This window comes from Neovison vison, chromosome 5 (assembly GCF_020171115.1).
Source record: "Neovison vison isolate M4711 chromosome 5, ASM_NN_V1, whole genome shotgun sequence".
NCBI lineage: Eukaryota > Metazoa > Chordata > Mammalia > Carnivora > Mustelidae > Neogale > Neogale vison.
The window spans coordinates 154801551-154822041 of record NC_058095.1 but is presented as its reverse complement, the minus strand read 5'-3'; the positions used below and the strand labels follow the sequence as shown (position 1 = coordinate 154822041).

Genomic DNA, 20491 nt, shown 5'->3' with positions numbered 1-20491 from the left:
TTACCTGAATGTGACATGCTCAGACTTTGGAAGTAGATGGCTGTGGGTTTGAGTTCGGGGTGGGTCACATACCCTGTGTCCTTCAACAAATCAGCATGACCGCTGCCAGCTGGAGGGGATCTGTCCTTCCGAGTGGGCATCTGTCATTTTCCTTAGGGCTTCATTCTGCCTTAGGGCACATCTGAGACCAAAGCGTTTGACGGCCTCTAACTGTAGCTTTCCCCTACCTTGTGAAATGGGGAAGGCCAGGAATTGGGGGTCTCTGGCTTCTCTCCAGGTGTCAGGATGTAGCTGCCGTGTGTGTTCCAGTCTTCAGCTTGTTTTGCAAGACAAACTGAGGTTCAAGTTTCTGCTCAGGAAGTTTTAGTAGGATGTCTCTTTCACAAACTAACTAAAACTTTTGTTTGTTTGTTTGTTTTTCTGTTATTGTTTTTGTTTTTTTTTTTTTTTTATTTATTATTTTAGAGAAAGAGAGTGAGCACAAGGGGGGCAGGGGAGGAGGGAGAGAATCTCAAGCAGACTCCCCTTTGAGCACGGACCATGTTGTGGGACTCGATCCCACTACCCTGAAATCGTGACCTGAGCCGAAACAAAGATCAAACCCTCAACTGACTGAGCCACCCAGGCACCTCTAAGATTGTGTTTGTGTTTGGGAACCACATGGGCCTCTTGATAAACTGCTTGGGTATGCTGTGTCTGCACCCACCGGGCAGTGCCTTTGCATCTTTCCTCCTTGGCCATAATTCTCCTTTCCCATTTAAAGTTGCTTGTGCTCGTCTAACCTTGAGTCTCTCTGAGATTTCCTGCACGGCCGAGCCTGCCTTCTGTGTCCGTTTTACGGGATGGAGTAGTCAGCACTTACCGGCAGCAGAATGTCTTCAGAAAGTTCTTGCTGTTTATAATTCTTAGCATCATTTCTTAGACCTCAGAGCTTTTTACTTGGAGGAGGGGCTGTCCGGGGCTCAGAGGTCTCTCTGGAAGCCTCGTGCTAGAATGCCGCTTGGCGGCCCGACCCTCTGGCCTCCCTGGTTGGTGGTTCGCTGACCACCACTACACGGGACCTCTATGGGGCTGTCCTCTGCAGCTTAGGAGTTTTGCAGATGTTTCCTTCCCGCTTTCTGGTGATGCTCCCTCAAGCCTCCTAGAATCTCCCTCATCCCTTTCCTGAAGGAGGAAAGGCCTCATTGTTTTAGTTGATTTTAGGGTAGTGCAGTGGCGTGTGCATTGGTTTGGGAGTTAGGTGATTTGGGGTTTTACTTCTGTCTGCAGTTCAAGGGAAAGGCTTTTAAGAAACGACTGAGTCATGACCAGGCACTGTCGGAAAGGGCAGCTCAGTGTTAACGACGAAGAACTACAACAGAAGCAGTTTTCCTTATGTTCCTTTATCTCTTGAGCATCCTGAAAATGTACTGTTTGCCCATTTTACAGCTGTGGAAACAGATATGGGGGTTTTAGTAACTTGCTATGCATTTGGCAGAGCAGAGATCTGAAGTGCTTGGGCCCCCCTAGATGCCATAGTTTTTGGCAGGTAATTTAAGCATCAAGAGGGACAGTTTTGAGTAACTGTCTGATAGTTTATTTTGGGTCTCATCTCTCCAGATCTTAGGTAGCTGCTGCCCCAAATGAGAGATTGTGCATGAGAGCCGAGCAGCTGACACCGGTTCTGTTCTTCGGCCTCTCCTTTCCTGGTCTCTCCTCCCTGTAATGCTCTGGATGTGGGCTGGGTTTTTGTTTTTGATTATTTGAATATGTCTTTGGCTTTCCTTCTTGGAAGGGGGCGTCTGCTTGAGATTCTCTCCGTTCTTTCCTTTTGAGGGAAATCTGGATGCTGTCCTGCTGCTCACCTCTTGCTGGTTGGGTTGGCGAGACTGTAAGGTGCTTTCTTCGGTGATCACGATCTCAAGCGGGAAAACAGCCTGCAAAAATGTTAATACAGTTTTCCTCGCGCCGCGTGGGTGCTCCTGGAACCAGGAGACTGCAGCCACTGCCTTTGCTCAAGGGAGTGGTCAGGTTTGAGAGTCATTAAGCAATAAATGGGAATTTCCCCCCCAAGAGCCTTGAAATAAGGGTGATCTCTTTGGTTACAGAAGAAAGAGGGTGTGGGACACACAGTTGAGATTGGGCTTTTTCTAAAGAATTTTTAATAATTTTAAGTACTTTAAGACTTGCAAGAAGTTGCAGAAAACGCTGTGTAGTTCCTATGTGCCCTTCCCCTACCATTCCCCAATGATAGCCTCTCACGCGTAAAAACCAGGAAACCAGTGTTGGCACGGTGCTGGTGAATTAGCTGCAGACCTAATTCAGGCCAGACTTGCCAGTTTTGCTGTAGTTTTTGGGGGGTGTAGTTGGGATGCAGGACTGTTCTACTGTCACAAAAAGTCTGCCTGTCCCCTCTTACCCAGCATCCCTTCCCCCGCAGCCCCGCAGCTGTTCTCCGTCACTCTCAGCTCTGTCACTTCAGGAATGTTCTATAAATGGAACCGTACACTCTGCAACCTCTGGTGCTCATAGACAGCGTTGAGAAGGTGGGTGAAGGGAGAGTCAGTAGGGGTGTCGGAAAGGAGCCCCGGGGTTCTGGTTCGCAGGGGGCATCTGGGACTTCAGTAGAGATGATGCGTGGACCGCAGGTGTTCTCAGCAGTGAAGGGAAACCATGGGCTTTAAGGTTAAGCGGGAGCCCACCAGCAGGGTTTAGGAAGGTCTAACAGTGGGTCAGTTGGAGGCACAGCTGCTGTGGGGTCAGGCTGCGGGGTGGAGGATCGCATGGAGAGACATTCCAGAAGAATGATGGCCACAGTCGGGAGGTTGGGATAGGAGAGGAATTAGGGTGTTGGAATCCGCCGCTATAGAAATGCAGACAAGAAGGCTAGTAGCACTGGGACACGGGCTGGGAGAGCCCGGCAGGTATGAGAGTAAGGGACGGCAGGCGGCCAGCGCGGGGGCGTGCGGGTGGTGGGGCTGCCCCGGCTGGCACATGGGTCTCCCGGCTGGGTGCCTGTCCGCTGCACGGGTGGTGGCTGCCTGGGGTGCTGCCCGGTGGAGAGGGATTCTGAGGCCGAGCGCCTCTCCGGGAGGACAGATCTGCGATTGGTGAGTGGGTGCGTGCCCGATTCCGAGGTGGGGTTGGGGCGCACCTGCCGCCGACTCCCCCTCCTCATCATGTGCTCTCTGTTGTTGCAGGGACGGGAATGCGATAAGTAGCGAGTGTTCGAACATATCAAACTTGGCTCCTTTCTCTTCTCAGAGAGAAACAAAGAGCAACGCTTGGCTTTAACCCAGAGCGGGGTAGTATGGCGTGGCCAGAGCGGGACGGCTAAAGCCAAGGAGCTTTGAAAGTTGATTAGTAATGCCAAATGCATTTTTCATTGCCAGAAACGATCCAAAGAAAACAGTAATAGCTATTCAAGTTTAAAAATATAAAATACTTGTCATCCTAGAACTATTTTAATGAATTCTCTCAAGGGATTATGAAATACGCTGAATTGTTGCACAAGCCTGAGCTCCGGGCGCGCGCAGCTTAGCCCTTTCTCTGAGCTTTGGAGGGGAGCGGGTCACTGTGCACGTGCATTTTCTTCCCAAGGAGATCCCGATGGTGCAGGTGGGCCTGTCCTCACTGTGCCGCGTGGCATGGGACACTACTTCTGCTGTGCACGTGTCCATTTCCTGTGGCCGGGGCTTCTAGGAGATCCCAGGCACTAGGGTAGCTGGTCACCCCGAAACTCCATATTTTATTCAGCGAGAGGCTTGTGTGCAGCTGTTGATTCTGGATTCACCGGAGAGGGCGGTGTGTGGGGGGGACTTTCCCTGACTTTTCAGCTCTCCCACAGTCCTTGAGCCCTGGAGGTTTTCCAGGCTCGTGGGGTCGGGGCTCAGGAGCTTTTTCAGAGCCCAGACTTTTGCCTGAGCCCTGCCCCTGAGGGAATGCATCTGCCATTTATTTTGGTCAGTTCTGAGGGATCCCGACCTTAATATGATTAGGTGTAACAAATGCTCCGGTCTCCCTAGGTCTTGTAATTAACAGTAAACAGGATAATGTGTGAGTGCGTAGGAAGGTCCAGAATGTAGCCAAGGTTTAACGAGACAGGCAGCCTGGTGGTGTTAGGGAGAAGGTGATGAATGTGCGACGATGGCACCCGGAAGTGGAATCCACATGTCCTTTCCCGGACTTTCTGGACATAGCCGGTGGTGGTTCTGCGAGAACTGGAGAGCCGTGACCAGAGACGAGCCCTCCGTGTTGGAGGGCCTTCGGGGCAGACATCGCATGGTCCGTGTGTCACCTGGCGCCATGAGAAGGCGCTAGGTGCCCACTCCTTAGTGCTTTTCCTGGAGACACCGTTGTTTCTGTCCCCATGACCCTTTTCCTAATGGAGGAAACGGAAGTTTGCAGATGTTGAGTAGCATATGGGGCCCTATTACATAGTAGACACATAAACGCCATCCAAACTCTTCCATCATGAAAAACCTCTTCCTCCCCTGGCTCAGAATGAGGCTCTCCAGGCCCGCAGTGCGGGTGGGAATTTGGACTTGGGGGGCCTGAGTGGTATTTCTGAGAGTCAAGTCCAGGACCTGTAGGGTGGGAGCTGGATCTTCTTGTGCTGGCAGCACCCCACCTCGGGCTCTCTCCCCGCCCTGCCTTGTTGATCCAGGAGAGGTGAACGTTGGCGGGAGGGTCCTGACCTTCCTGCTGCTTCCGAGAAGGCTGAGCTGCTGCGTGTCCTGACCCCTGCCTGGGATCTGGCTGGGGCTCCAGCCGCAGGCCCTGCCGCCCGTCTGGCAGGTGGGATGCGGGGGTGAGACGCCAGCAAGCCTTTCTCACCTGGGATGAGGGCCAGTGCTTAGTTCAGCATTAACCAACCTACCTACCTTCCTTCCTTCCTTTCTGGGGGTGGAGGTGGGGGTGGGGGGTGGGGCAGAGGGTGAGAGAGAGAATTTTAAGCATGGAGCTTGATTTCATGACCCTGAGATCATGACCTGAGCCCGAATCAGGAGTCAGACACTTAATCCGAGGAGCCAAGGTGCTCCCAGCATAAACCGTTCTGGAGAGAAAAGCCTCAGGATGGTTGTCAGAACGGCCCCCGTTCTACCAAGGGGATCTGCTTTGCCCGTGGCATAGATTCCGACAGGCGAATCCTGAAGCTGCTTTCTGAACGAGGTCATGGTTGGCACTGAGTCTCTCATGGCAGTGGGGCTGCACGGCCTGATAACGACTTGCCAAAGGGCAGGGGACTCTGCTTGTTTAGTCCCCTGCTGTCACTGTATTAGCATATGTCTCCCTTCATGCCAGGGACAGTCTGCAGCCCAGTTCCAGCTGCTGACACAGTGGCAGAGAGTGGGGACTGACAACGCCACACTCGACCACATGCAATAGCAAGCTGTGGCTGCCAGCTGCACCGTACAGGCTGCAGGAGAGGGCTTTGGGGGAGAGGGTCCAAGCAGTCATGTGAACAGCTGGGTTTCCATCAGGCCAGAGGGAAATCGGGCAGTTGATTAAAATGAAACACTCCACCAGAGTAGAGAATGTATGTCTGCCCCTGCCGCCCCCACGATGGACACGTTTCTCTGGCAGTGATGTGGGATTTCTGTTAAACTGGTTGCCTGTTCTTGTCTAACTTCTCCCCAGAGCATCGTGGCCTGAAACATTGATGATGGAATGTGGCTCATGATTCCTGGGTTGATTAGGGTTTCCCTGCAGGTCCTTCCTGGGCTCGTTCACGTGCCTGTGGTCAGCAGGAGCAGTGCTGGCTGTCTGCCCTGGGCCCCAGGGTGTGTCTGGTGTCTTGGTTCTTCTCCATGTGACCTCTCCAGCAGGCTAGCCCAGGCCCCCTTTTGTGCCAGTGGATGCATTCCAAGATGTCAGAGACAGTTGCTGCAGGCAGGGCCTCTTAAGGTTTAACCTTGGCAAGAGCACAGTGCCCTAGGAAATCCAAAGGCCAGCTTGATTCAGGCCACCTCTGGGTGGGAGCAAGGGGCACAGTGGCTTTGGGGTGTGGACGTAAGGCGATGGAGTTGTTACTCTAATAATCTCCCAGGCTGCCTGCTGTCCCCGAGGATCCATGTCCTTTACAGCTACAGGATATACGGATCTCCTATTTTTTCCCTTCCCAGGTGGCACAGCATCGACCTTAGAATCTGTGCTCTGCCGACCTCTGCCAGCGATGGTCCCGGGGGGGCCGCCAGGTTGCAGCTCCGCAGATCTGGCTTCTCTTCATTCAGGGAGCTGAGGCTTGAAAAGACACCCCCCAAAACAAGCAACCAAACCAGCTTGGCGGGGTGGGAACACGGTGACTGCAGCAGCCGGGCCTGTTTCAAGAGTGGCGGGAGGGAAGGGTGTGTAGCAGTGGACGGTCCTAGCAGCTCCGGGGTCCGGCCCTGCCCCGGCAGCGGGCTCCTTCTGGGCGTCAGCCATGGTGTCCGTTGGTGGTGGTGAGTAACCAGCCCACTGAAGCCTCGAGGTTTCCAATAGCAAATTTGCTCCCTCTCGTGCAGTCGGTGGCTGCCCGGGAGGCTGGGTTGGCCTCGGCTGGGGGCTGTCACGGGGCTGTGATGAGCTCAGTGAGCTGGTGGCGGGGCTGAGGCTGGGAGGTTGAGGGTCCCCTGAGCTGTGGAATCGCAGGGGCTGAGTGAGTCCCTCCCCTGCGCTCAGTCCCAGCCTCCTCAGCCCTTTTGGGGCCTAGGTTTAGAAGTCCCCACGTTCTGTTGGCCAGAGCCTGTGGCAAGGTCTGCCCAGATTTAGGGGTGGGGACGCAGACTCTTTCTTGCTGGGAGGAGGGTCAGTGACTTTGCAAAGGGGGGTGTGGTCCTAGAGCGGGGCGGTTCACTGGGGTTATCCTGGTACCAGGCTCCCTACTCTCCTCTCTGGCATTGTGGGAGTGTGGATACATTTTTATTGGCTTCATTTTCTATTCTCAAAAAGGAATGCCACGCTCTTTTCTTAGTCTGGGGCGGGGACAGTTAACAGAGGGTGTCGGGTTAGCTGACCTAAAACAGCCGTATCTTAGTGGCATGTAAGCCTGTCAAGGCTGTTGCGCTTCTGTCCCCGGGTCTCCCGGGCAGTAGTTCTCACAGTGTGGTCCCTGGGCCCATGGATCTGCGTCACCTGGTTGCTCTCTGGTGCTTGGGGGCCGCACACCACATTTGCTGAACCAGAAGTTCTGGGGCTGGGGCCAGGCAGTTTGTGTTCCAACAAGCCTGCCCAAGCCTGCGGGTGATTCTGAGGCCACAGAGGTCGTTTCTGCAAGTTCAGGGGGGCTCTTCCTACGGCTCCCTTAGCCTGGCATGCTGGAGGGCCGCATTCCTCACTCCCCCTTCCTCGGGCTCTCAGTCCCCCTGAATTAGGATATTCTTTGTAGACTCTACCCTGCAGGGCGTGTGTCGGTGTGAGGCTGGGGCTTTCTTCCTGCTCAGGGGACATTTCTTGGCCATCAGTCATCGTGCCCAGGGGCATGGGTCAGGAGTTAAAACATGGTCCCTGACGTCCCTCGGCTCCTAGTCTAGTGAAGGAGGTAGTGTGGGAGGGCTGGCCGGTTCAGGGAAGTGACAAATGCAGTTCGTGTAGCTGGAGCTTGAGATGTCCATGTAGAATTATGGATCTAGCAAGTCCTCGATCCTGGGAGTTAAAATTCAGAAGCAGGGCAGGAGCTCACAGTTTTGAAAGTTACGCCATGTGTAATTTAAAGTCGTTTCTCCTAGGAGGTGGCTATTCGTCAGAATTAATTGGGGTCTTCGAACAATATGGGTTTTGTGCCCCTGCCCTGTGCATGGCTGAGAGCGTTTTGGGATTGCCCACGTGTCCCAGGGGCTTCCGACCAGCCAGGCTGGGGGAACACAGTCCCAAATTGTGACACTGTGTGGCGGGGACGAGTGAGGAAGGATGCTGTGCTATGTGGGTAAAGTCTGTGTGTGGGAGACTCTGCTGGGACCAGGGGCACCGGGAGGAGCCAAGTGCAGAGCAGGGTTTAATGCCAGGGGCCTGGAAAGTTACCAGAGGGAGGGCTTCGTGGAGGAGGACGGGATCAGGCACCGCAGCCTCTGGGTTGCAGCCGGACCGGCAGGGGTGGGGGGGGGGCGGACGGGGCGGGGCACCTGGCTGGACTCTGTGACCGGCGGGGAACTCTAAGTAAAGGAGAGGGCGAAGGAGGAAGGCGACCAGGGAAGCCCAGTGTGTGTGTTTTTTCAAATGGGAGAAACCCGAGCAGGCTGCCAAGGCTGATGGGTCTGTAGAGAGGGCTGAGCAGAAGAGCGAGCAGTGAAGCCGGCCCCCGATGAAGCCACAGCCCGGGGGACAGAAGGATGGACTCAAAAGCTCAGCGCTTGGGATTGGCCTTGAAGAAAAGGAGGGCCCCCTCCCCTCATCCTGGGGGGAAGGAGGTAAGGGAAGGGGTTTGGAAATGGGAATTTCTAGCTGCTGAAGATGGACGTGGTCTCTCTCTTGTTCCTTTTTCTTGCAACCCAGGATGTGTTCTTTTTCTCACTTACTTTGTTCATTTTTACTGATGGGGTTAGTGGGTTTTGCGAGCTTTTACCTTGTTCAGTGCACAGTCTCAAAAATGGGGCTTCTTTGGCGTCTGTGAGATACCCCCTGACTTAGTGCGCCTGTGTTAGTGGGGTATGCTATCTCTGTGGGGTTCACACTGCGGCGCAGCAGCCCCTCCGCATGGGAACGGGCGGGCTGGGATTCAGTAGTCCCTCCCTCGTGAGGTGCTGCTTGGGACTCTGCGGGTTTCACCTTGAAAGCAGGTTCGTGGTTAGTGCCTGACTAACTCACAGTGCTGCCGACATTGCTGTAATTCTCTGTTGATGACCCCCCACACCTCCTCCTCCTGTGCCTGTTTTCCCCCCCTCTTTTTCAGCCCTTCTCCTTCCCCATCTTCCTTCCTTCTCCATGTTTCCATTTCTTATGAGGACTGGTAGACTTTGAGGGTGAGCCTGCCATCCTCTCACTTGTGGGCAGCATTTTTGAGAGCAGGTGTGGGAGGCGGTGTATCCAGGGTCCTGTCTTACTCTGGGGGGTTTCAGGTGGTGCCAGCAGTATTTTGGGGTGGATAGTCCCTTGTGCTGAGATAGGCCTTACCCCTAAGTCTCCTTGCTGAATGTCTGTCTCCTCCCTTGTCACCCCCTGGGATGACAGGTTGCTGCCCACTGAGAACTCAGCTGCTCACACATCTCTCTGGTCAAGGAGTCCTTAGGGTGGGTGTTGGAGTCCCCTTGGAAATGGACACTGTGTGTGTGTTTGTGTGTGTGTTCACCTAATTGCACTAGAGATTAAGAGCTTTCAGAAGGGATTTCAAGGGCGTGATGCTTACAAGACAAAAGGAAACAGGTTCTTACTGTTTTCTGGGTTCTGGTTAAAATATTGAGGCCAAGGTAGTAGCTGTAGGTGAAGATGCATAGGGCTGCCTTTGCTGGACTTCAGACTGGGCCTGTTAGGAAATCATTAAGTGCTGGTTAACCTACATTGTAGTGCATAACCAACCTGAACTTAGGAAATGAGGCAGAGAGGGGGAAAAGAGGGAGAAAAGTGGAATATTTGCTTCAATAGGAGTGTTTTTCAATAAATCCATATATCATAATGCATTCAAATAAGGGTTTTGGTTTTTAATTATGCAAGTGCTGGAGCCTTTCCCAGTTTTTATAGTCTGGGTGGTGGTTCTTTTTTTTTTTTTTTTAAGATTTTTTTATTTATTTGACAGACAGAGATTACAAGTAGGCAGAGGAGATAGGCAGAGAGAGAAGAGGAAGCAGGCTCCCCACCAAGCAGAGAGCCCAAAGTGGGGCTCGATCCCAGGACCCTGGGACCATGACCCGAGCTGAAGGCAGATGCTTTAACCCACTGAGCCACCCAGGCGCCCCTGGGTGGTGGTTCTTATTTGCACACTCTCCGCGTTTCATAGAGAGGAGGCTTAGAAATCTCCGTATTCTCCTGGGTGTGAAGAGCTGTGAGCACAACCAGCCTGACCCTTAAATGAAGAAGACTGGAAGACTGTGTTCTTTATGTTTGTAAGGAAAAAGGAAAATCTGTCCCTATCTTGTGAGTTTCTGAAGGTTCTCTTCTTTTTGTTCTCTCCTACAGAACCTGAAAGCAGATCCGGAAGAGCTTTTTACGAAACTGGAGAAAATTGGAAAAGGCTCTTTTGGCGAGGTGTTCAAAGGCATTGACCTTCGGACTCAGAAAGTGGTTGCCATAAAAATCATTGATCTGGAAGAAGCTGAAGATGAGATAGAGGACATTCAACAAGAAATCACAGTGCTGAGTCAGTGTGACAGTCCCTACGTAACCAAATATTACGGATCCTACCTGAAGGTAAGGCTTGAAAATGAGAACGCAATTTTCCATGACCCGGTGTGTGACCGAGCTGGAGCCGTGTACGTGAAGGACGTCAGTGTGGCAGCTTTCAGAGGAAGGAGAAATGTTCTGACCTTTGCGATCAAAAGAACCTGGCTTTGATAGTTTTATCATCCTAAATGTCACCTGTAGAAATATATTTTGGTTAAAGTGTTTGTTGACATTGCCTTTCAAAGAAGAAAGTTATTTCTGAAAGGGACTTGGTTATCAAAGACACCTTTTTTCTGAAGGTATTATAATGGGCATCGATGACTTTCCCTGGTTTTAGCATGGTTTATCATAAAAACTCATGCTGCCCTAATATTAGCCTCTTGATATTTTCACATATCTAGTGTAGTTTAATACTATTTTAGAAAGACTGCTGGAACTGATACTGTTGTTGAGTGAGCTAGTTTATCTCCACTTGACTTTGAAGAATTGTAGGTAAGTAAATAATTACTTAAAAGAGTTACAACACTACACTACGCATTGTCCTTGACTTCACCTGGTTCTGTGAGTTGGTAAGACGAGCATTGAGAAGGTGTCCCGGTCCCTCCTGGGGCTGTGTTAGTTGTTGTCAGTCACTCCGGTTACACCACTCGGAAAGCACAAGGCTGTCCCTTGGGTTACAAGTCCCTTGACTTAACGCCCGTTTTACTGACCTTAACAGTGTAGTATCTTCCAATGTGGAGTTTTGGCAATTAAGAATTGGTGAACAAAAATTCTAAAATAACTTGTGGAAACGAAAACCTCATAGGTAGGAAGAACTCCTTCCTGAGAGGTGGTCGGCGGTGAGCCCAGAGAATGTACGGCCGGGCTTCCTCCCGACCGGGTTTACGCTCTGAACTCTTCACGGTGCTGCCTGCCATGTCAGCCTCCTGCCGGTGCAGGCTTTGACTTTGAGGAAATGGAATAATAAGGTATAAGCGGAAGGATGGACATTTTGAGACGCCATCGATTCACTTAAAATGAATATTTAAAGAAATAAAAATCGAGTGGTAATCCAATCTATTTTTTTTTTTTTTTTGGGCAATGTGACATAGGTTCAAATGGCAAAGGATGGCAGTCGGCCATGGGTCAAATGCAGCCTTTTGAAATGGAGAGAATAAGTTTTGGAGTCTGACGTCTTGGTCTTGAATCTTGCTTGTCTTGGCATGTGGCTTTGAGCAAGCTTATTTGTTTGTTTTTTGAAAAACTTCCCTGCTTCCTCATTTGTAAAATGGAAAATTATGGTATATACCTCATTGTTGGGAAGATGAAATGGTATCAAGTATGTAAAAATACCTGGCATGTGCTAGGTGCTTAACGAGTATTAATTTCCTTCCTTAATTGAATTTATTCATACTCCTTCTCTGAAATTACCTAGCAATGAAGGACGTATTCACTGAGGTCAAAGCAAGGAGGAGGAAGTGTGCCAGTGATAACAGTGGATGTTGGGGTGGGGTACATCCATTTTGAGTCGTGATAGGGCAGAAAAGGAAGCACTGTATGTTTTGATTCTCATGGTCTAAGCAAAAACACGTCTGACTACCGGACGGGAAAAGCAAAGGTCTTAGTGATGTTAAATTTCTATTGAGAAAAAACAAACAGCCAAAGAAACTCAACTTGAACTCTGTTTGCTGTACCACATAATATTCTTTGTGAAACGATTTTGACAATAGCTTTATTGTAAATTCAGAGTTGGTTTCATGTGGTGTGTTGATGTTGTATTTTAATATGTTCATGGTTCCGGGGCGCCTGGGTGGCTCAGTGGGTTAAGCCGCTGCCTTCGGCTCGGGTCATGATCTCAGGGTCCTGGGATCGAGTCCCACATCGGGCTCTCTGCTCGGCAGGGAGCCTGCTTCCTCCTCTCTCTCTCTGCCTACCTCTCTGCCTACTTGTGATCTTTCTCTGTCAAATAAATAAAAATAAAAAATCTTAAAAAAAAAAAAAGTTATAATATGTTCATGGTTCCTTTGGCAAAGGAAGGGTGGAAGATTCTGGCAAATTTGTGGTGATTTATGCCAGCTAATAGTCGACTATGGAAATAAAGGATCAGTGGTTCAAAAGTATCTTTTTCAGCCCAGTTCTCCAGCAAAATTTTACTGCCTGCTGGAATAGATTGCTGTATTATGGCCAAACATGGTGTTGACTCTACATACTTAGAGATTCCATCTGGTAATGTCTCGTTCTTGCCGGAGTCACTGATTCTAGAACATATATTCCAAGTCAACCTAACCTTGATCTAGAGTCGTCCAGTAAATTTATTTGGTTAACATAATGTCAGCCGCTAGAATAACCTGCCTCTGCCCCCACCCCAATTTATAACAGCTCACATTGGATACAAGCTCATTTCTTGCTCACTGGTAAGCCTGATTTATGGGTGGTTTTCCTCCAGACAGTGATTGAGGAACCCTGGTTCCTTTGTTGTTCTTCCTTCCACCTTCCGTGCGTGACTGTGCTCGTGGGCCTTAAGTCACTGTGGGAGCCAAAATGGAGACTCCTGTGAGAAGTGTCCATATGCCCAGGCCTAGGTATGGACACGTCATTTCCGCCCATGTTCCCCTGGCTAGTCCGCAGTCATTTGACCACACCAGACTCTGGAGAGGCTGGGAAAGGGCATCTCATCACGAGCCTCATGGAGCAGGCTGTGGGCTTGGTGCTCAATGAACTGTCCCTTTCCAAAGTCTCTTACCCTGTAAAGGACGTAGAATAACTTCCAGAGTGATTTTCTCCACTGACTATCTTCAGGAGGATGAAAAGTTTTGATAACTTTGTCTAGAGTGTCTTACATTTTACTAGGCCGATTGTCTTTTAGAGAATATAACTGCCTCAAGAATGCCAAAAATAATATCATCATTGTGGAAACTTGCCCTTGGTTTCTTAAACCACGTAAAAGTGGATTCTGTGTAATTGGATTAAGAACATAAGGAACTTTTCTAGTTAAGCAGTAATGGCTGTTATGAGTTGGGCAGGACAAGAATCCAGAGCTGTGAGTCTATCCGCTGGTTCTTGTTTATCAATTCCATGAAGTTCCTTGCCCAGAGGAAGAGCCTCAGTGATGAGCCAGGGGCTCCTTATCATCTCTGCAGGCTGACGCAGTTTAAGCTTGTAAAGTCCTGTCAAGTAAGATACAAATTAAATCGATAGAAAAGACAGATGATGGGTCAGGGGGTCTTTGGCATTAAGCTGAAAATTACTGTGTTTCTGTGGTTTTTGTTTCCCTTCTAAAATCTCCTGGTAGCATTCAGAGGTAATATCTTAGTTCTTTAAGGGCTGATGGCAGCGAAGGCCTTCCGTTTCACCTGGCGTTGAGTAAGGACTTTCACATACCAAGACCGGGCAGAGAAGAAATGAGCAGAAACTGGGTTCTTCGTACTGGGCTAGCACTTAGAGGCTTCCTAACCGTGTCCGTTGGTTTCCACCATCTGGTCTAGAAAAAGAGATTAAGCACAATAGGTCCGGAGTGCTCTGATATACTGAATGTTACTGAAGATGAGGGGCGCGGAGTTGATTTCCTGCTGTGTGGCTGTGATCAGATCAAGAACCGCAGTGGAGTAAGTGTTCCCCCTGAACAAGGTCGGTTGAAGGAGGAGACCAATTCAGGTTCTGGTGATGAATTTGAAGCCTGGGTGGGGCTTGAAGGTTACCAGGGTCCAGAGAAGAACCGCATTTGTTGTAGTTCAGGTGTTTCATGTTTGGGAAATGAAACCAGTGAGAATATTTAATTAACCAGAAGCCTCTGAGTCCTAACCATAAACTACTGGAATTTCCTGTTAGAAAAATACCACCTGCAAGGTCAGAATGAAACTGTGTGCGTGTGCGTGCCCCCGCATGTGTGTGTGAGTGTGTGCGTGCACGCGTTGGTGCTCCGGGTGGTGTGCAGGAGGGGAGAGAGAATTCGGTGGTTTTTAGTCGGGCAGGAAAGACACAGAAGATCGTAACCACATGATGTTCCTTAGGATTCTAAGCCTGTTTCCTTCTTGAGCAGCGTTCACAAGTGCTGCTCACCCTCGTTAGCTCTACCCGGCTCTTCCGGGGTTTTTTTTGGTCGTTGTCAATTTGTGGAGCTAGATGCGTTATTAGAATCTCCACTCTGAGGGTCACAGTCAGGGCCAGGAGTTTAGTCTTGGGTCTTAGCACAGGTGCTGAAACTCCCCCCGCCCCCCCTCTCGTGCTTTAGGCTGCTGATTTTCTAAGGAGAAAAGGCAGAAGCAGAAACTTCCTCTATGGGATTACTGATCAACATTGAGAACAGGTAGATAAAGTGCCTGGCGTGTGGGAGATCTTTAGCAAATGATCATTTTTCTTTTTTTAAGTAAGAGAGAAGTTACCTGTGCCAAATGACTCAAATTCATGAGGTTTTTTTTTTTTTAAGATTTATTTTGGGGAGGGGGCCAGAGGGAGAGAGAATCTCAGCAGACTCCCTGCTGAGCGCAGAGGAGGGGAAGGTCTTGATTTCAGGACCCTGAGATCCGTACAAGAGTCAGAGTCAGAGGCTTCACGGACTGCATCACCCAGGTGCCCCCCAAATTCATGAATCTTAAAAACAGATCATTAGCATTTTAAAAACGAGGTTGATCATTTTCCTTTTATAGTAAATGACTTAGTACTTTCACACATGAAGCCAGCTTCACCAAAGCAAATCAAATGCAAGGCAAAAAATCCAGAAAACAAAAAAAGCTGTGTTTCTCTTAGTTGTTTTTGTCATAGTATTGACACTAAGGAAACATGTCCATGGAGTGAGTAGGTGTCTAATAGTGAATTCAGATCCCCAACCTAAAACTAAGGTTTCTTCAGTTCCTGAAAAAATTTAGGGTACTTTTACTCATCAGATTCACTAGAAAACTAACATGGAAAAGTCCCCTGATGAGTTTTAGAAAACAAAGTGCTCTACGTAAATACAGATTAGGCTGGTAAAAGGGTTGGCTACGTTGTACATTACAAGTACACTTCACAATGATTTTTTTTTTAAAAGATTTTATTAATTTATCTGACAGAGATCACAAGTAGGCAGAGAGGCAGGCAGAGAGAGGGGAGGAAGCAGGCTTCTCGCGAAGCAGAGAGCCCGATGTGGGTTCCATCCCAGGACCCTGAGATCATGGCCTGAGCCAAAGGCTGAGGCTTTAACCCACTGAACCACCCAGGTACCCCCAACAATGATTTTTTTAGAGTTAAATTATTTCGACTACTGACGTCTTTGGTTCTTTTCTTCTTCGTTCTCCAAAGGGAAAATAGTTCCTGATGAAATAGAAAAAACAATCATTTTGCCCTTAGGAAAAGAAGTAAAAGAAAACATGTATAAATGGCTGGCATCTTTGTGAACGAGGCTGCTGGGTGGGTTACTGTCCACCTACCGTGCTCATGCTTCTTGTCCCAGCGTGACTAATAGCCTCTCCCTTGACTCTCTGAAGCATCCACGTTTGGACAATGTACTCAGCCTATTCTGCTTTATCTCAAGAAAAAAACAAAACAAGAACCAAACCCAAACTACAGTCTCTTGCTTCCCTGTATTGTATTACAATTTCACGATCTTTTTATCTCAGAGATGAAATAAGAGTGTTGCAACATGATAGTAAACATATCTGTTGGGACATGTCTGAATTTATCTTCGCTCACACTTTTTCCCCAACTGCTTGCCCCACAGTAGATCCTGCTGTTGTATTGACCTAGTTTCAGACATAGTTAGCAATACTTTCGGGAGGCATTTCTGCTCACATATATGCCTAGTATGCGTGTGAATACTCTGCCTCAGGAATTCTTACATAAAGCACACAGGTTCCTCCTCGCTCATGCCTTCCCTGCCCCTGAAGGCAGAGAGTCCCAGCACATTCTCACGGAGACAGAGAAGATGCCGTACTGTTGGTATCTAGGATTCTGTGGGTATATCCACGAGCAACGATTTGCAGCTTAACTAATCTTGAGTCAACAAGGCAGAGTTAAAGGGCCAGAGAGGAAAGTCAGAACTCGCCTGTTGTTAGGAGTCCCTGTGCCGAATGGGACTTTCTGTGGTTGTAACAGAGAAGGGTATGTGAAATTGGGGCCCAGCCCAGGTACCTAAACAGAGTAGATGCGGTCCCTCTCAGTACCTCCTGCCGACATCCCCAGGCCGCACCCTGCGATGCTGACGGTACCCGTGGCCACGTCCGGAGATATTTTCAGTTGTCAGCACTGGGGATGGTGCTACTGGCGTGTGGTAGTGGGTGGAGACCGGGGTTGCTCCTGTAGACCCTGCAGAGCCCAGGACAGCCCCACAACAGAGAGCCGCTCAGCCCGAGTGTGCGTCGTGCCGCTGCGGAGACAGCCCGGCCCATGGAGTGAGCTGTGATCTTTTGTCCCAGAATGTAGGTAGAAGGAATGGAATTTCTGGGGCTTCGGTTGGGACTCTGGGAAATATCCCTAGGGGTATTTTGGACACTCTCAGAGACCATGATGATGTCCATGTGATTCTGTGGCCAGACCACAAGTGAGCTTCGGAAGCCGCGTGAGCAGGGTGCGTCCACATCCGGGACCGTGACCTCATGCTCTGTATGCTGGGCTAACCTCTGAAATGTCACGCAGTATTTTGGGGACAGTGGTATCCAAAAGATGCTTTCCTCCGTGACTTTTACTCTGATGTAAGATAGGACAAAGGCTGTAGGATTTTTCAGAACGTTATGGGGCAGTAAGTGTGTCATTTACCTGAATATTGTCGAGGACCCTCTCTTGGTTAGCGTCCATTACAAACTCTGCCCTTTTCAACAAAGCCCTGGAGAGCGCTGATGGTCCGGCGACCCAGGGATGCTGCTCTCCGGAAGGGGAGGGAACCTTTCCTCACTGCTGAGTGTCTTAGTGGGAAGCGGGGTTCTCCCGTGAGCATTTGTGGGCTTACTACAAAGTTCATACCCCCGAGACATTATTTAATACCCGGACGAGTGCTGCGTAACCTCCTCCGATTGATATATTGTCTGTGTTCTTGATGACAGCCAAGGTCAAAAGTTAATGAGTTCAGCAAGTGAGATGCTGATGCCTTGTTTTTTTCCCCCCTTTTTTGGTGGAAGATGTTTTTTATTTTTTAGTTCTTTCTGGTCACTTGTTCTTAACAGTGGCGTGTCATTCTTAGTCTTACGCAGAGATAGTCCCACGGTAGCCTCTCCGAGTTTGGGCTAACTGCCTCATTAATAAAATGACCTGTTTTATTCTGTTAAATCAAGAATTGGTCACCCCCCCCCATTATTTCTTTCCACTTTTTCCATTTATGGACATCAGATGAGGAGAGTGGAGGTTTTCCCCCCCCTGTTTTTCAGTGTGTGGCACCATCAGTATTGATCTGTGTAAGACCCTGGTCTGTTTTCGTCCATTTGATTGTATTTCCTTCTTCATCCCCCTACCTTTTTCTTCTGTTTCATAGGTTTTGATATGTCTTAGGATAGTGTGTCCTCAGTAGATACAGTATTTTGTGTGTTGTGCCCGAGTTTATTTTTCCCTACCACATGGCTGTTTTTCAAAATTTGCACGCGGTAAAATTAAGCGATTTGGGGTGTACAGTTCTTACAGTTCTAGTTCTATGCGTCTTAACACACAGATCCTTTTTTTTTTTTTTAAAGATTTTATTTATTTATCAGAGAGAGAGAGGGAGAGAGAGCGAGCACAGGCAGACAGAATGGCAGGCAGAGGGAGAAGCAGGCTTCCTGCCGAGCAAGGAGCCGGATGTGGGACTCGATCCCAGGACGCTGGGATCATGACCTGAGCCGAAGGCAGCTGTTAACCAACTGAGCCACCCAGGCGTCCCACACACAGATTCTTACAAGCACTGCCATACATAGGTCGCAGAACAATCCCAGCATCGTGAATAATTCCCAGCTCGTTGCCCATCTGATCCCCTGGCATCCGTTCATGTGTTTTATTGTCCCTGGGGATGTGCAGGTTCCAGAGTGTCCTATAAAGGGAATCACACATCCTTGGTCCTTCTCTCAGCTAGCGTCGTGTATTTGGGATTCATCCACGTTTGTGTGTGTCCGTTCTTTGTGCCTTTTCATTGCTGGGTCATGCACATTGTCATGATGTACCATACTGACCCATCGAAGGGCATTGGGGTAGTTTCCAGGTGTCGGCCATCATGTGTAATGTTGCTGTAAACGCCCCCCCACAGGTTTTGCGAGCACGTAAGCTTTCGTTTCTCTAGGATCGATACTGGAAGTGGGATTGCTGCGTCATGTGGTTAAGCCTGTACTGGAGTTCCCACAGTGCCTGTGTTATTTTGCATTGGCTTTGTCAGCATTTCTTATGGTAGCCATCTCTGTAGGTGTGTCATGGTATCTCGTTGCGGTTTTCATATGCATTTCTCCAGCGACTTAGGATTTTTGAATATCTTTTCATATGGCTCTTATTTCCATCAGCCCCCTGGAGTAGGGTACTTTTGCTTTACTACCTGACACTCCTTTTTGGTGTCTCTGTTTTTTGTTTTTGTTTTTCTTTTTAAAAAACAGCATTATGGGGGCGCCTGGGTGGCTCAGTGGGTTAAAGCCTCTGCCTTCAGCTCAGATCATGATCCCGGGGTCCTGGGATCCGGCCCCACATCGGACTCTCTGCTCGCCAGGGAGCCTACTTCCTCCTCCTCCTCTCTCTCTCTGCCTGCCTCTCTGCCTACTTGTGATCTCTGTCTGTCAAATAAATAAATAAATAATTTAAAAAAAAACAAACAAACAGCTTTAAGGGGGTAGAATTCACATGCCCCATAGTTCATCCATTTAGATGAAGTCTTCAGTGGTTTCTGGTGTATTCCCAGAGTTGTGCAGCCATCACCATCGTGAGCGTTAGAACATGATCATCCCCCCAGAAAGAAATGAGTGTCCATGACCAGTCACTCCACATTTCCTCCCAGGTTCCCCATCCGTAGGCCCCCAAGGACCTACTTTCCAACTCTATAGATTTGCCTATTCTGGAAACTTCATATAAATGGAATCCTAGGATATGTGGCCTTTTGTAACTGGCTTCTTTGACTTTGCATAATCTTTTTCAAAGTTCACCCATGTTCTAGCATGTGCTGATACTTCATTCCTTTTCATGGTTGAATCGTAGCCAATCATATGTATGATTTTTTTAGTATTTCCGTCTTTAGTATTTGGTATGTATATTTAAGTTTTTAGTATTTGGTATGTATATTTAAGTTATTTATTTTTAAAAAATAATTGAATCTTCTTTTAAGATTTATTTCATTATTTGATAGAGAGTGAGAGGAGAGTGTGCACACAGAGGGGGAGGGAGAAGCGGGCTCCCCAGCGAGCAGAGAGGCTGATGCGGGGCTCGATTCCGGGATGACCTGAGCCAAAGGCAGACGCCCCTAGGTTATTGATTTTTTTAAGTCCATATTTGATATCACAAGTATCTTCTCTGACTCTGTTGTACTGTTAACTGAGAGGTATCCTTTGTTGAAAGAAATCTTTAATTCTAGTGTAGATCAGTCTGTCAGTTTTCCACCTTCTGGTTTGTGCCTTTGGGATCCTGTTTGAGAAATCCATTAGTTCCCGAAGTTTATAGTTTTTATGGTTTTTTTCTTCAGTTAGCCTTGGAGTTTTGCTTTTTATTAGATCTTTATCTGGTATATAGTAGGAAGTAGGGATTTTATTTTTCTCCATACAGTGGGATAGATTTTCCATTACTAGTCTGTAAATGATCTGTCCTTGCCCTGCTCAGGTGTGATGCTGTAGCACACCAAAGTCTTACATATTTCTAGGCCTGTTTCTGGATTTTCTGTTCACTTGTGAAGCCAGTATCATACATGTTTTATGTGTGTGATTATTAGCTTGTCTTTAAGTCTTAATATCTGGAGGGGATAACCCTCTTCATCTCTCCTGCGTACAAACAAAAGCTTTGCAGGAGGTCTTTGAGGATCTTTATTCTATTGTATAAGGTTAAGAATGAATTTGTACATTTTCTGTTTAAAATCCTACTGAAATTTAAAAATTTATTTTTGAGAAAAGTTGTCTTTTTGTGAACCTTAATAAAGTTAAATATTGTCCTATAAAAGATCTTGTGGATTTGTAGGTCAGTTCCTAGACACGTGTCTTATATTGCTATTTTGCGTGTTATATTTTTGGGTCGCTTAGTTAAGGGCATTGTGATGTTTTTTTTCACATTGTTTTTGGTAATCTTGCTGAATTCTTGTTAGTTTTCTATGCATATGTTCAGATCTGTAAATAATGGCCGTTTT

The 20491-nt window shown here is 48.4% G+C and overlaps 1 protein-coding gene across 3 annotated transcripts in view; it reads left to right on the top strand.

Moving 5' to 3' along the window:
* STK24 (serine/threonine kinase 24) overlaps positions 1 to 20491 on the top strand; it is a 112510-nt gene that overhangs the window by 38639 nt on the left and 53380 nt on the right. The window contains exons 1-2 of one of the 3 annotated variants that reach the window (XM_044249995.1): positions 2437 to 2525; positions 10069 to 10299. In XM_044249995.1, coding sequence (XP_044105930.1) covers positions 2475 to 2525; positions 10069 to 10299 — 282 coding nt within the window. In that variant the 5' untranslated portion in view covers positions 2437 to 2474. Of the gene's footprint in view, positions 1 to 2436; positions 2526 to 8131; positions 8367 to 10068; positions 10300 to 20491 lie in introns of those variants that run through there. The other 2 variants (XM_044249992.1, XM_044249996.1) reach the window with 2 other exon arrangements.